Below are 14,074 nucleotides of genomic sequence, written 5' to 3'. Positions count from 1 at the left end.
TGGAAGTATTCAAAGGAAATTCAGTGAAGGAGGGATGAAGCTGTCATGTCCACTGACTTAAAGTAAATTGTACTCTTCAAAGTATAATTGTAACCGGGGGCCAGATGTAAATAATAGGTCATATTTAGACAGACCACTAAATACAGACTAGATATGAACCCAAATATTAAATCCAAACTGGCTACAACAATCAAGGACAATAAAAAGTCCTTTTACAGAGACATAACGAGCAAAAAGAAGATGCAGAGTAACATAGGGCCCCTGCAGGACAAATCAGGACAGTTGGTGGCCGACACAAGGAAAAAGGTGGAGCTCTGCAATGAGTTCTTGGCTTCAGTATTCCTAAGTACTGGCCGAGACAATTCCCCCAGTTTGAACATAGATAGATGTCCGGGAGGCACTAGACTACCAATGGTTAGTGCTGACTTAGCACTTAAGGTGCACTTGGAGGGACTGGATGGGTACGAGTCAGCAGGCCTGGATGACCTCCATGCACGGGTGCTGAAGGAATTGGCCAGTGTCATACCGAGCCGCTGGTACAGCTGTTTGAGCTCTCTCGGTGCTCTGGCCAGGTCCCTGAGGACTGGAAAAGGGCCAACGTGGTGCCCATTTATAAGAAGGGGAAAAGGGATGAGCTGGATAACTATAGGCCAGTCAGTCTTACTTCTATCCTTGGGAAAACACTGGAAAAAATCATTAAAGAGTGCATTCGTGAAGGCCCAGCAGGGGAATGATGCTGAAAGGAAACCAGCACAGGTTCATCACAGGTAGATTCTGCCTCACAAACCTTATAGCCTTTTATGACCAGGTCACACGCTGCTTTGACACAGGAGCTGAGGCAGATGTCATCTACCTGGACTTTAAGAAGGCTTTTGACACAGTTTCACATCCTATTCTCATAAGAAAGCTAGCAGGCTGTGGAGTGGATGCTTACACAGTCAGGTGGGTGGCCAAGGGACCGCACCCAGAGAGTGGTGGTGGACGAGTCATTTTCATCCTGGAAGGAGGTGGGCAGTGATGTCCCGCAGGGTTCGGTCCTTGGACCGGTGCTATTTAATATCTTCATCTGCGATTTGGACAAGGGTGTGGAGAGCACCCTGTCCAAGTTTGCAGATGACACCAAGTTATGGGGCAAAGTTAACACACCAGAGGGCAGGTCGATCTGGACAGGTCAGAGCAATGGGCAGAACGAAACGGGATGCAATTCAACAAAGACAAATGTAAGGTACTCCACCTAGGGAAGCTGACACCTAGGGAAGTCATAGTTGACTCCAAGATGAACATGAGCCGGCAGTGTAATGAAGCCATCAACAAAGCCAATCACACCTTGTCGTGCATTAGCAGATGCATGACCAACAGATCAAGTGATGCTCCCCCTCTATGCGGCATTGGCTAGGCTGCAGTTGGAGTACTGTGTCCATTCTGGGCGCTGTGCTTCAAGAGGGATGCGGAGAATCTGGAGAGGGTCCAGAGCAGGGCCACTCATATGATTAGTGGCCTCTGTGCAAGACCCTATGGGGGGAGGTTGAGGGATCTAGATCTCTTCAGCTTTCACAAGAAACGTCTGAAGGAAGACCTTGTAGCAGCCTATAAGTTTATCAAGGGAGGACAACAGGGAATTGGTGATGCGCTATTTACCAGGGCACCCCTAGGAGTAACTAGGAATAATGGGTACAAACTAATGGAGAGTAGATTCAGGTTGGACATTAGGAAGAAATTTTTCACAGTAAGGGTGGTCAGAATCTGGAACGGGTTGCCAAAAGGGGTGGTGCTATCGCCTAACTTGGAGGTCTTCAAGAAGAAGCTAGTCACCTGGCTGGGGTTGTCTGACCTTGGTCCTCTTTCCTGCCTGGAGCAGGGGGTCAGACACGATGATCCTTCGGGGTCTCTTCTGACTCTACAATCTATGAATCCAAACACCCCAACCGAGTTAGACCAGAACCTTTCCCTTGGTCCCCTTTTATGAAATAAGCTCCATCTCACACCCAGGACCAACACCCCCCCTGCTCTCTGATCATGTTCAGAGCTAGCTTTATAGCTCATTCCCAGCTTCATAGCTCAGGCTCCTCTATAACATGTGGTATGACCCTGAAGGTCAAGACCCTCAGTTCTTCATGCATGATATGCGACCCCTCCTTGAAGTAATGGTCAGGCACAGGCATTTGTTTTTATCCATTGCATTCTCTCTCCATTTCTGGTTGCTCAGCTCCCTTCTGACAAGTGCAAGAAATATGTGCGCTCCTAGGTCCTTGCAAGCCAGGCATTAGTCATGCTGTGCGTTTCAAGGACATTAGTCTGCTAGTTTCTCAGCTTTAACAAAATACACATTCTGCCAGGAGGGCTTTGTCTGTGTTTACAGGTTACCTGTAAAAGTCAAACTGCATCCTTTTGCTGAAGAAGCATGGCAGCCAGTCTATGGGAAGAAGAATGGTGGCCAAAAGTAAGTAGCTTAAGTTACTCCTGTATAGTTCTTCAAAATAACAGCACTTTAGAGAGTAGGAACCATTTTGTCCAGCAGTGAAATGCAGATGCTTCTGACAGGAAGCACAGCACTTGCTCACCAGCAAACACCAATATTATTCAACAGTTTAAGACACAAAGGAATGGAAACTGCCAGGGAAAATTATGTTGCCAGAATGTAGAGTGTTTGGTTAGGACAGTGTGTTTGACACTTTTAGCAGCAGCACCATGACCCTTAGGCATCAGGGCCTATTTTTTGTGTTTTGTCCAAAGATGTAACTGCCAATGCCACGAAAGACTCTATCAATATGCTGGGCCAAAGAAACTTCAGTTCAGCAAAGCACTTAAGTATGTGCATAGTGCTTATTGACTTGACTGAATCGGGGCGTTAGTCAGCACTGACTCAGATGAAATAATTTTGCTCACTGGAACACCTGCAGTGCTTGGGTCTTCCTTGAAAATCTCCCTGCTCCATAATGACTCCATAATGACTCTACTCATCCCATATGAGTTAATAAGATCTGATAGTGCCAGAGTGCAAGTAATAGAATTGCAGATGCAGTAATTAAAAAAAAAAAAGAAGCAAAAACTACTGCTAGTGTGAGAGTGTCGATGCTCAAATAAAGGAGCGTCTGAAATATTTTGTCTGTACAGGACATCTCACCCTTCCTGCTTTTGCAGAACCAGAACCAATTAGATGAGCCCTTCAATCTTTTTCCTCCTGATAAAACGGCTTCTGAGATGGCACTCCAGTTGGAAAGAAGATGGTCTTGGGAGCACCTGAGGAGAAATTAAGTCCTTTACTGCTGAACCACTGCAGGAATGGTAATATTGTTTTCTTCATTGTAGGACACAATAATAACTAGGGGAGGCAGGGTTTTGCACCTTGAAAACTATTTTCTCTGCCATGCTTAATAAGACTATATTGTTCTACGATCTACACTGGGAAAAAAAATCCTTGTTTTACAGAAAATACTATAATATAGGTATATATGCCAGTTGGCTATGGACAGCTGGGAATCCTTTTCTGATACATTTACATGTCTACTCAGACCCAGTGTCGAGTCCTGCTTTGAACCTGAACACACATTCCAGGAGGTGGTAGATTTATACTTTATCACACTTTCAGTAGAAAATGATGCTTTCAATGGTCCAGCTCTCCTCTTATAAGCCTTCACTTGCATGCATGGTTCTTGGTCCTGGGTTGAGTCAGTGGCATTAACTACGTGAGTAAGGGTCTGTCAGACAAGAGTCCTACTCTCCATCCCCCAGAAAATGATAAGCTCTCAATCGCTGAAGAACTGACAGAACATCTTAATTCAACTACTGTACAGTGCAGCATCTAGGCTAAAGGCTTCTTTTGATACAATCTACAGCCCAGCACAGACTGAGCAGACTGGGAAATTAAGGGGGTTTATAGTAAGGTTTGAATAAGAAATGAAGAATAACTTTCTAGCTGCTGATAAAGGTGGTGGCTTGGGTCTGCCAGCCCACAAATTACATAGCTAAGAGATAAATTGGTTCTTTGGGAAAGGAGTGGTTACATGGCAGTCAGCGTGCTGTAAAACTGGGAATATATCACTGATTATATCTAGCCCCATGGTTCTGTCCTGGAGTTTCCTGCTCTCTTCAGGATGTGCTTCTGTTGGCAAAGGTGCTGTCACACATGAATATTTGCTTTCTGGGTGGATTTAACCTCATGGTGTTACATTGGTTTGCCTCCAGAGTTGCCTATCTTGTGACTTATTGGCAATCAGTGTGTCATATCCAGGTGCTCTGGATCTGCCTCTCACTCCCATCAGAGCTGTCTGATTGCCAAGGTCAGATTTGGGTTGGGTGCCTTTCTGCTAGTGAGACCATAAAAACAAAAACAGATACTGTACAAGCAAATCCCATCCCTTACTCTCCTTCAGAAAAGCAGTAACATGAAGGCTTGGATCATTGCATTGATTCAAATCTAAGACGGGGTATTTCTTCCCATTCAAAATGGGGGAAAAGCCCTTCCTCTGAGATTCAAGTACAAGTGGCAGGGGTATTGGCTGCAGCTGTGGCTCTGACTCCAATATTGAGTCTGGGGTTGGAGCTGAAGCCACTGCCCCCACCCTTTACCCCCCACAGCCTTTATCTTCCCCCTCCCGCTATCACTTACCTTCCCATTGCAGCTCCAGCATTGGCTGGGGCCCTACTCCAGCTGGGGGCAGGAAGCATGGTGCACATGCTGCCTCTGGCCCTCATCTAGCCACAGAGCAGTGGCAGCAGCAAGGGCCAGGGCTACAGCCAGAGCTGCTGCTGCAGCAACCACTGCTGTATGGCTAGGCAGCTGCTGAAGGCAGCATCTGCTCCATGCTCCCTGCCCCTGGCTGTAGCAAGGCCCCAGCTGGAGTCAGAGCTGTGACAAGAAGGTAAGTAGCAGCAGTGGGAGGGGGGAGGCTGTGTGGGAGGCAGGCAGTGGAGGGGACAAAGCAGGGGGGGCAAGTGATGGAGGGGCAGGCAGCAGGGGGTACAGGCATCACGGAGGGAGGGGCTGGTGCAAGGCGTGCAGGCACTGGAGTGGCAGGCAGCAGGAGGGGCAAGTGGTGGGGGAGACAGGTGGCAGGGGTCAGGCCACTTGACTCTCCCTGCCTCCTGCCCCCCTGCAGTGGCCGGGTGTGACAAATTGTAATTTAAGATGACCCTCCAATAATTAGATTCTAGACATGCAAAGCTATAACAAATTTATACATTTTCCATGTGTAGAATCTAATTATTGGGGGGGTTGTCTTAAATCCAAAGTCATATTGGATTCGGGTAAATATGGTATATAAGCTGTCCAAACCCTACAATTTTGTTACAAACTAATACAATTCTGTTATCTAGCCATGATATACCTTGCACGTCTTTGAGATCATATTAAGCTCTGATAAAGAGCTTTTGAATGAGATCTAATTTGATGTTTCTCCAGCTGCTGAATGACACATTGGAAACTCAAAGAACAATCTGAGTAGTTGAAGCTATTCCCTCAGGATGGTGCCTCACAGACAAACATCCCAAAAGGATTGTTTTTGCCTTGAGAAAGAGTTTGCAAGAGAAATGATGCTTCTTTAATGGACTGTGTAAAGGAAGTCGGTATATCCAAGCATGCCTTGTGCTCAATCCTGAGAGATGCTGAGCATCTATAACTCCCATTAGAGCAGGGGGAGCAGAGGCGACTCTGCCCCTGTCTGGATCAGGCCCCACTTTAGAACAAATATTCTTCTATTTATAGATTTGAAGTGGCCTGATGGTTTTCTGTCATCTTCTAATGGGCTGTTGTTTTACTCCTGTGCATGCCCATAACATTACAAATCTGACACTCACGTGCTGCTGTGCAAGCACAGGTTCAAAAATATCCATGGAAAAGCGAACAATTTCCTTCTCCATTTTACAGAAGAGTCAACTGAAGCATACCAATATCTGCCAAATTAGTTTCCCATCTTAATGTTACTAATAATTGATTCCCTTTGTAAAGTACCTTGAAATCTACTGATCAAAATGAGCAGAGCAAGGCATTATTTACTACATGATTATTATAATAAGCATCCTGGAGAAGCAGCCTGAGGATCTATAAAGCACAAGAGTCTTTATCTGCAGGTCTGGTTAGAATCCAAACACAGGGCTGTTGCAAAGCAAAAGTTTCCACCTTATGGCTATTTGTAAACCTATACCCAAGAGATCAGTATTCTTTTTCTAGAACAACTGTCCCTGCAGAAAAAACCAAGGACTGAAGGGGTGCGGTGAATAAATTGCCTTCTTACCTCCAGAACATTAACTGGTCCTCCAGCAGAGGGTTGCAGTACACGGTTGTGTTGAGGAGCTGGTACTGACATTGCCTATTCTGCAGAAAAGCAGAGCTGTCTGTAATTCCAGCATCTAAGTCACATGACAAATGTAAAAATAAAGAGGAGATGGGAACAAAAAACCCTCTCTCGGGGACATTGAAACGTTTTATTTTTATTTCACAGTGGGAGTGAAACGGCTAATAGGTGCAAAACATGAATAGTCAGTCATCTCTGTAATTATAAGATCAGTCTGTCTCATTTTAGCTTTTATGAAGCTCCATAAATATGGGAAGGTAGATTCTCCTCTATTGTAATCTGGCCTCCAATTGAATTTTTTGATCAAAGAGCAATAACAGAGACAATTGCCCTTCTATTACTGAACAGATTGTGCACCGCTTAATTATTCAGATGCCAGCTACTAAAGCCACAAAGTCATACCTGCACATTTTCCCAGATAGAAATAATAGCCTCTGCCCTAATTAAAAAAAAAAAGCAGGTATCTATCAAAAATGTTTTTTTGCTGAACTCAATGTTTTCAGATGCACTAAGAATAGTTTAGTGGCTGTATTCAGAAAAGCGTATACTATTCGGTGATAAGAAAGGCACTTTGTGGCTCCCCATCTCTAAAATGGGCTAACTACCAAAAGGACAACTTGAAAAAAATCACATTTCTGGCTACAAATGTACCAGTTACAGTGAAAAGTAATGCTTGCAGTGAAGCGTCTTTGCAGCATTGCAGCCTCATATTGGTGTAAAGAAGGAACAAAATTGAAACGTGCTTTGCTTTTCTTTTTTTTAACTTGCTTGCCTGGCACATTTGACTGCAGTTTGCACAAGTCTTTTCTCACTGGTTCCCTGATCTGTGTAGCCCAGTGCAGAGCCCTAGGGTCCCCCTACCCCGCTCACAGTGCAGAGTCCGGTTGGTTGGACACGACCTTGCTCCCACTGAATCAAGCGCAACTACCCCGCAGGGTGCAGGATCAGGGCTCCAATTGATACCCGCTTTCGGTGGGGACCAGACACATCTCTTCTAAAAACTGTTCAAGGTGCCTCTAAAAATGGCAAGGGGTCTTAATGCAGGGGTGCGGTATCCGGCACTGCAAATGAACCGGTGCTTCTCCCCCTCAGCTTGCACGTTTGGAAAATCACTGCGATTTGCAGGGCGCTGCGGGGAGCCGCGCAGCCCCCGCAGCCGGGCTCTGAAACAACCCCCCGCCCCTCGGGAATGGTTTCTCCCCCCTCCCCTCCTCTCCTCCTCCTCCGCCGACGCAGATGGTTTCTTCCTCCCCCTCACCCTCTGCAACTTTTCCCACGGAAGCGCCCCCTCCAATTGAGGTGGTTTCTCCTCCTCCCCTTAACACCCCTTCAAGAGCTTTGATTCCCCCCTCTCAGAAAAAATCCATTTTATCCTAGACACCAAAAAACCCCGCCACTAGACCCCCTCAAAACAGGAGAGTGTCCCCCCGCTTTCCTGTTCAAGGGTTTGTTACCCCCCCACTCCAGTGAGGTGGTTTGTCCCGACCCCCTCCCCCCCGGCCGCCGCCGCAAGTTGGTTGGCCCCGCGCCGCCCCTCCCCCGCCTGGCAACGGCTGCGGGAGAGAACGAGCCCGGGCAGCCGCGGCCGCCGCCATCTTAGCGGCGCGCTCGGAGCGGGCACTCCCGCAGCGGCTCGGCAGGACCGGCGGGGGCGCCCCGTGGCCGTGCCCGTGCCCTCGCCATGCCGCGCCCGGGGGTGCTGGCCCCCGCCTGGCTCCTGGCCGCCGGGCTGCTCTGCGGGGGCGCCGCGGCCACCCGAGGTAACGGCGGGGTCGGTGTCGGGGTCGTGTGTGGGGGGCTGAGGCTGAGGTCGGGGTTGTTGCTGGCTGCAGGCCCCGTCCCCCGGCAGCGGCGGGTGCGCTGTCCCGGCCCCTGCCTGTGGGTCGGCCTGGCCGGCTCGGGCAGACGCATTGCGGGGCGGCGGGAGCCCGGGGGCTGGAGGGGAGCGCGCCGGCTCTGTCCGTCCATCCCTGAAGGCGGGTTTCCCCGGGGCGCCTGCCCAGCGCCTCTGTTTCGTGACGAGGCTTGAGGGGTGCAGCCTGCCCGGGCAGGGGTTGTGCGATCCTCCAAGGTGCAGTCGTGATGGACCGGAGACTTCACAGTCGCAAGGATTGAAAAAAAAAAAACAACAAACAAACCCAAAAAACAAACAAAAAAAATATTTTTTATATAAGCTTTGGACAGTCGCAAGGATTAAAAAAAAATAACTTTTTTTTTTAATATATCAGCTTCGGACCACCGAAAATGTGCACGGTTTGTGACCCGGTGGAAGCGGGAGGAAGGATCTCCTTAAAGGGAGATGAGAATACTGGTTTTTCTTCTGTGGAAAAAAAAAAAAAGACTTTAATCTACCCACTTTTGCAGCAGAGATTTTTTTTAATACGGGTCCGCATGTAAATGCTTGTCGTTATAGTTAATGTTTCTCTGCAGTTTCTTGTTCTGGCAGCCCAGGTTTATGAGCAGCTTGCAGCTGGGAGATGCTAGAGTTAAATGCTGGACTGCTACATTTTTTTTTTTTTTAAATAGCTTGCTGCCATAACAAAATCAGCCCTCCATCCATCCATTTTTTTGTACAGCTACAGTTAAGCGTGTTGCTCCCATTGAGGATTTTTAGTGTGTATAGTTGCCTCTTAAAATGCTAAAAGGTAGGTTTAGTATTGGGAGTAAATTCTGGAAAGCAAACGGCTTTCTGCAGCAGTCGGTCATCTAGGAGAGGGGCGCGAGATCAGCTGGACCGTCACAGGAAGATTTCACGTTCGCACATTTTGGTGCCTTGCGTGAAGATTATTAAGTTGGTCAGTCGCATGTTAAGAGGTGACTGCGGGAATGCAAGTCTCCGTGTGTATGTCACTCAGACTAATCAGATATTAGAGGCTGTGCAGTGAAAAATGTTTGTCATCCATTTTTGACAGCAGAGACGGGACGGACTCATCTGTTTCAGTCTCTAGCTGTCTTACCACCCTGCAAACACTGCTAGAGAATGACCTTGAGGATGGGGAGCAGTTTTATATTAAATGAAGGAAAAGCCATTTAATATGGAATTCAGTTTTGTTCACGCTGCATCTACAAAACTCGAGTCCTGGCTTGAATTTGAGCAGAGTGCTGTTTTAACACTTTAGCTGCAATTCCTTCCTGTCTTCATTCTTTAAAATAACTAATCCAATAACAATTTACACCAAGGAGTTGCTGTTGTTCACATTGTAAATAATGTATGCAGTGACACTGTACAGCTTGTACATCTAGTGTCTAAAATGTGCATTTACAATGTAAATTATTAAATTATGTCTTCAGTGTTTTTTAGCCACTCCTGTTGAACGAAGAATTGGTAATTTCAGGAGTTGAAACTTTTCAGTATCACAGTTAAAAAAAAGATTAGTGGAAAGAGATAGCTGCTTGCTTTGAAAAACTGCTTCTTAATTCATTGGTTAAGTGCTCCACTCTGTTTATCAATAGAGTCAGATTAGAAATTGAATGGCAGTGGAGAAGGAGAATGCCTCTCTAAATGAGAAGGCAATGCATTTAGTAACTGCTTCTGCAGTCATTTACCGACTGACCAGGTGCAAGGTTCAGCTACTTGTTTGACCTCAGGCTTTAGAGACTGTCCTGACTGAGTGATAAATATAGGGGAATAGAACATTAGCAAGCAAAACAGCACTATGCCCAGGAAGTTTTGAGTAATTGTGGAGGTTTCCTGTGGTGGTATGACTTTCTTAATATAAACCACAAACCACTTTCTCACCACCACTTTTTTTTTTTGGTAACTTTTGTACATGGTGACCAGTCCTTTTACTGGTAGTTTGCTTTCTACTCTATTTTCAGGAAAGGGGAAAGGTCAGAAAGTCCAGGGGGGGTAGGGTAGTTTAAAAAGAGTCTGGGTTGTAACTTTGTAACCTCTACATAGACTCCTTCCTTTATGCACCTAAAATAACTGTTGAAAGAGGCCTCTAAATTACAGAGATGCTTTCTGCTGTAATATATGTGCCATGCCTTTTCTAGGATTATAAGGTCACTTTGTGTTGGAGACAAATCAGCAAGTACTTGTTTCATGTAGTATAGAAGAAGTGACGCAGGCTCATCAATAATGATACTGGTACTGGAGAAATATTTTGTCTGGCTTTAGAAAGTTAGCATTGACATCAAGAGTCAAGTAATTATAGTGAAAACACTTAACTGATCAAACCCACCCTAGGAAATTTCTTCACCCACCTTTGTAGACACTTGTGCCCCAAAACATGGGAAAGTTGCAGACACAAATTTATGACTTAAAAAAAATGTAGCTTTTTTAGTCCAGGTCTACTCACTCCCAGATAGATCACCTAATGTGTGTGTCTCAGCACTAGGAAACCCTTCAGCAAAAGATCCCATTCAGACCTCCATACATGAACTCACTGGAGTAGAATTATCCACTTCTGCTTTAATTGCATCAAAGCAGATATTAGCATCTTTTCTTCAGGATTGTAGGTAAAAATGAGATGCATTGTAAGGATGCAGATACCTAAAGAATTTCTTAAGAGACCATTTTTAGATGTGTCCATAACATATTTAGAGGGTGTTGGTTATCTCCGTATTGGTCTGGGGCAGAGACTTTCAACCTTTCTTGGTCGGGGTAACCCCCAGTGGCCAGTTAACAAGCGGGAGGGAGGAGGTCCCCTGCATGTACCCTGGATTGAAAACCCCTAGTCTAGGGACATAGGCAGGCTAGGCTTAAGTTTCAGTTCTACCTAAGAGAGTATGCAGACACCGGCAGACTCTCCCTGTTCCTGAAGGAGGGTGTTTGTGCCTGAAAGCTTGTAAAGAACCATTTTTCCGAATATTTTGTTGGTGTTATAGAAGATAACACACTTACGCAAAGAACTTTTTTTGCATAACATCTTTATTCTTTTCACCCTTTTTTTGCTTCTACTTCTTGTTTGTTTCACATGCTTTTATTTTGGGGTTTTTTTCTTCAGTGTGAGCCTTCACAAACTGGAGTTTTTTGACACCACTGTGTTTTACCTTAGAGAGGCAAGGTGTGGAGAATGCCATGTTGCTCGACTGGTATCTCTTGCCTCAATTGAGTACTTAAACTACTGGAAATATGTAGATTGGATTTTTTTATAGTGTCGGCAGTTTATCCCCCTCACGCCCTCAAGAGTTGTCTAAAATTGTAACTTCCCCTATGACTATTGGGTCAAAAATAATTAAGTAGACATGCATGTTGTGGTGTATTCTGCACCTATTGTTTTGGCCACAAGGTAGTCTCTTACCCATATATGTTAGGCTGCATCTGTGACGAATGATTCATTGTACAGAGTGCATCCCACCATGCTTAAAGTAGGGGTCCTAAATGTTGCTCATAACAGACAGACAGGGTTCTTTGGGTAAATCGGATATCTGTTATTAAACCAACTCCGCATGGCTACATCCTACGCCCCTGTTTGTAACAGAAACATTTGTGTGTTGCCATTTCTTCCAGCTGTTCAACTCAAATAAGTTGATCTTTAAATGCTGTAACAAGGGTGGCAACCTGCAGTGTGAGTGCCATAAGTGATACGGGCATCTTTGGTGTGTGCCATGTGACAGATCAAGTTAGGAACAGGCAGCACAGCAGCAGATAGTGCAGGAAGAAGGCAAAGCAGATCAGCTAGAAGAATGAGATTGGCTTGGCACTTGGGGATAGCACAGGGCTGATTTGTTGCATGCCTGCCAAAAATGTTGGCCCCTACAGCTGTAGAGTTTCAGCCAGCAGAGTGTTAAGTAGTCTTTAAATATTCTGGAGGAAGGGACCTGCTGAAGTATGAAGACTGTAAAGGGTTTTTAGTTGTAGCCATGTTGGTCTAAGGACATACATAGGCAAGGTTCACATCTACCCAAAGAACCTTGCCAAGACCATGTGAAGGTAGACAAGTTTCTTTGGGTAAATGGAATCTTTTATTAGATCAACTAAGTAGTTGGAAAAAATATTCTTTGCTAAACTTTGCTTTGCTAAGCTTAACAAAGAATATTTTTTCCAGCTTCCAGCTGTTCAACTCAAATATGTTGATCTTTAAATGCTGTAAAGCTTTAACAGCTGGAAGCTACTTAGTTGGTCTAATAAAAGATATCGTGTTTACCCAAAGAACCTTATCTGCCCATCTTTTTAGACTAACATGGGTACAACCAGCACCCTCAAAGACTATGTAAAAAGCTTTTCAGAAGGTACTCCAGTTGCAGCTTGCTGAATTATTTTAACCAATTATCCTCAGTTATCTGGAATATGTTTGTAATCTCTGGGAGCAAGAGGATTGTGTTTGGTGTTCATTGTGGATGTACCTATAGCTGCATCTGGGTAGCTAGGCTAGTATCTTAAAGTAGTTTTTCACACTATGTCTTGATTAAGTGGGAGCTAGGCAGAACCAGTGTCAAAGTTAATATGAGACGTGTAAACAAATATTATCCAATTTCATAAAAGCTGAACTAGTACGTCTTGACGCACAGTAAGGCATATTTTGTATGGGCAACATTTACATAAGTATCCAGTTGAGATGAGATGAAACATGCTTCACCCTTCTACTGAAATGACAGTTTGCAAAACCAAAATGAAACAAACATAATCTATTCTTAGGTCTGGGAAGAATAACTTGCTGTACCTATATCAGTCAGCAGATTTCTCAAGCCCTGATATTGGATATAGCCAATGGCAAGGGTTTATATTTTAGTTGCACGCAACTGAAAGATACTGGGATAACACTCAGTGCTCCTAGAGTTCTAACCTCTGAATCATGTACTACTGATATGAAGTAGGTGGTTGGTGATCTTTCTGGGAGGGTGCTGTCTGACTTCTTATTGACTTTATGCTGGTCACAGTTTTGTAAACAACAGTGCCATGGCAGTTTTCCAGAGGGTCATATTATGACTTTTCCCACCTTCCACAGTTGTAAGGAATGGGAACTTTTAAGTCTAAACTAGAAAAATGGTTAAAGTTCCTGAGCGCATCCTACTTCAGAGGGTAGGTTTCAAACCAAGTGTTCATGTCAGTTGTCCTCGACTGCTTTAGTATCATTGGTCCAATGACCTCAAAATATTGCCAACATGAATCATTCTCAAATCATTTAGGCCTCATCACCCCTGTTTTATGAATGCAGTAACTTAAATATGATGACAGGAGACATTCATGCCACACAGTGAACCTGAGAGAGCTTGGAATTATACATAAGCCATTAAGCATCCTGTGTGCGCAAATGGCATCTTATAAACAAATTTATTTGGATTTCCAAGTGCAAATTAAACAATACAGTGTCCCAGGGAAAAGGAGGGGCTGGGGGGAGGAAGGAATCAATATGATTCAGCAGGAGGTAGTCCATCTGCTAAACTGTTAGCATGAAGGCTTCATTCCAGTGTTTTCTACATTAGTTCCCTATTGAGTAATGAGAGAAAATGTAAGCCTCTGAAGAAGGGGAAGACTAGTCCTCCTATACATCAAAATACTTGGAGGTAAGGGGGAAAAGAACTCTACTGCTGTAGTTACTCAAAGTTGGTAGTCAGAATTGCTGTTAAATGCCTTTAATTCTTGGGAAAAAAAAATCTAGAAGGAGTTCAAACTAAAACATCTATTTTGACAAGCCTAAATTTAAAAAGTAAACAAACTATAGTTCTCACCATTTGCTATTGGAGGTAGCTATTACAGTACCAAGGGTACCTCCATATCATCAGGGTTGAAGATTATCCATTTCACACACCAGGTATCATCTTTGGACTAGCATACTCAGGTGTAAGAAACTAATTAGATGTCAAGAAAACATTAAACTAATGTAGTCGATCAA

At 44.8% G+C, this 14,074-nt stretch overlaps 1 protein-coding gene and 1 long non-coding RNA gene across 2 annotated transcripts in view; both read left to right on the top strand.

The window, feature by feature from the left end:
* The first annotated feature begins 2,352 nt into the window (after positions 1 to 2,352).
* LOC132244613 (uncharacterized) lies at positions 2,353 to 6,397 on the top strand. The gene is made up of 3 exons (XR_009456218.1): positions 2,353 to 2,440; positions 3,142 to 3,285; positions 5,402 to 6,397. It is a non-coding gene; the product is annotated as an uncharacterized LOC132244613 (long non-coding RNA).
* Positions 6,398 to 7,881: 1,484 nt separating this feature from the next.
* The window catches only part of CLSTN1 (calsyntenin 1), a 62,690-nt gene continuing 56,497 nt past the window's right edge, over positions 7,882 to 14,074 (top strand). The window contains exon 1 of the mRNA XM_059716404.1: positions 7,882 to 8,053. Within this exon, the coding sequence (XP_059572387.1) occupies positions 7,975 to 8,053 (79 nt within the window). The 5' untranslated portion in view covers positions 7,882 to 7,974. The remainder of the gene's footprint in view (positions 8,054 to 14,074) is intronic.

The sequence above is a fragment of the Alligator mississippiensis genome, chromosome 13, assembly GCF_030867095.1.
Source record: "Alligator mississippiensis isolate rAllMis1 chromosome 13, rAllMis1, whole genome shotgun sequence".
Lineage (NCBI taxonomy): Eukaryota > Metazoa > Chordata > Crocodylia > Alligatoridae > Alligator > Alligator mississippiensis.
The sequence above is the reverse complement of the archived record's forward strand: the minus strand, read 5'-3'. Positions and strand labels throughout refer to the sequence as shown.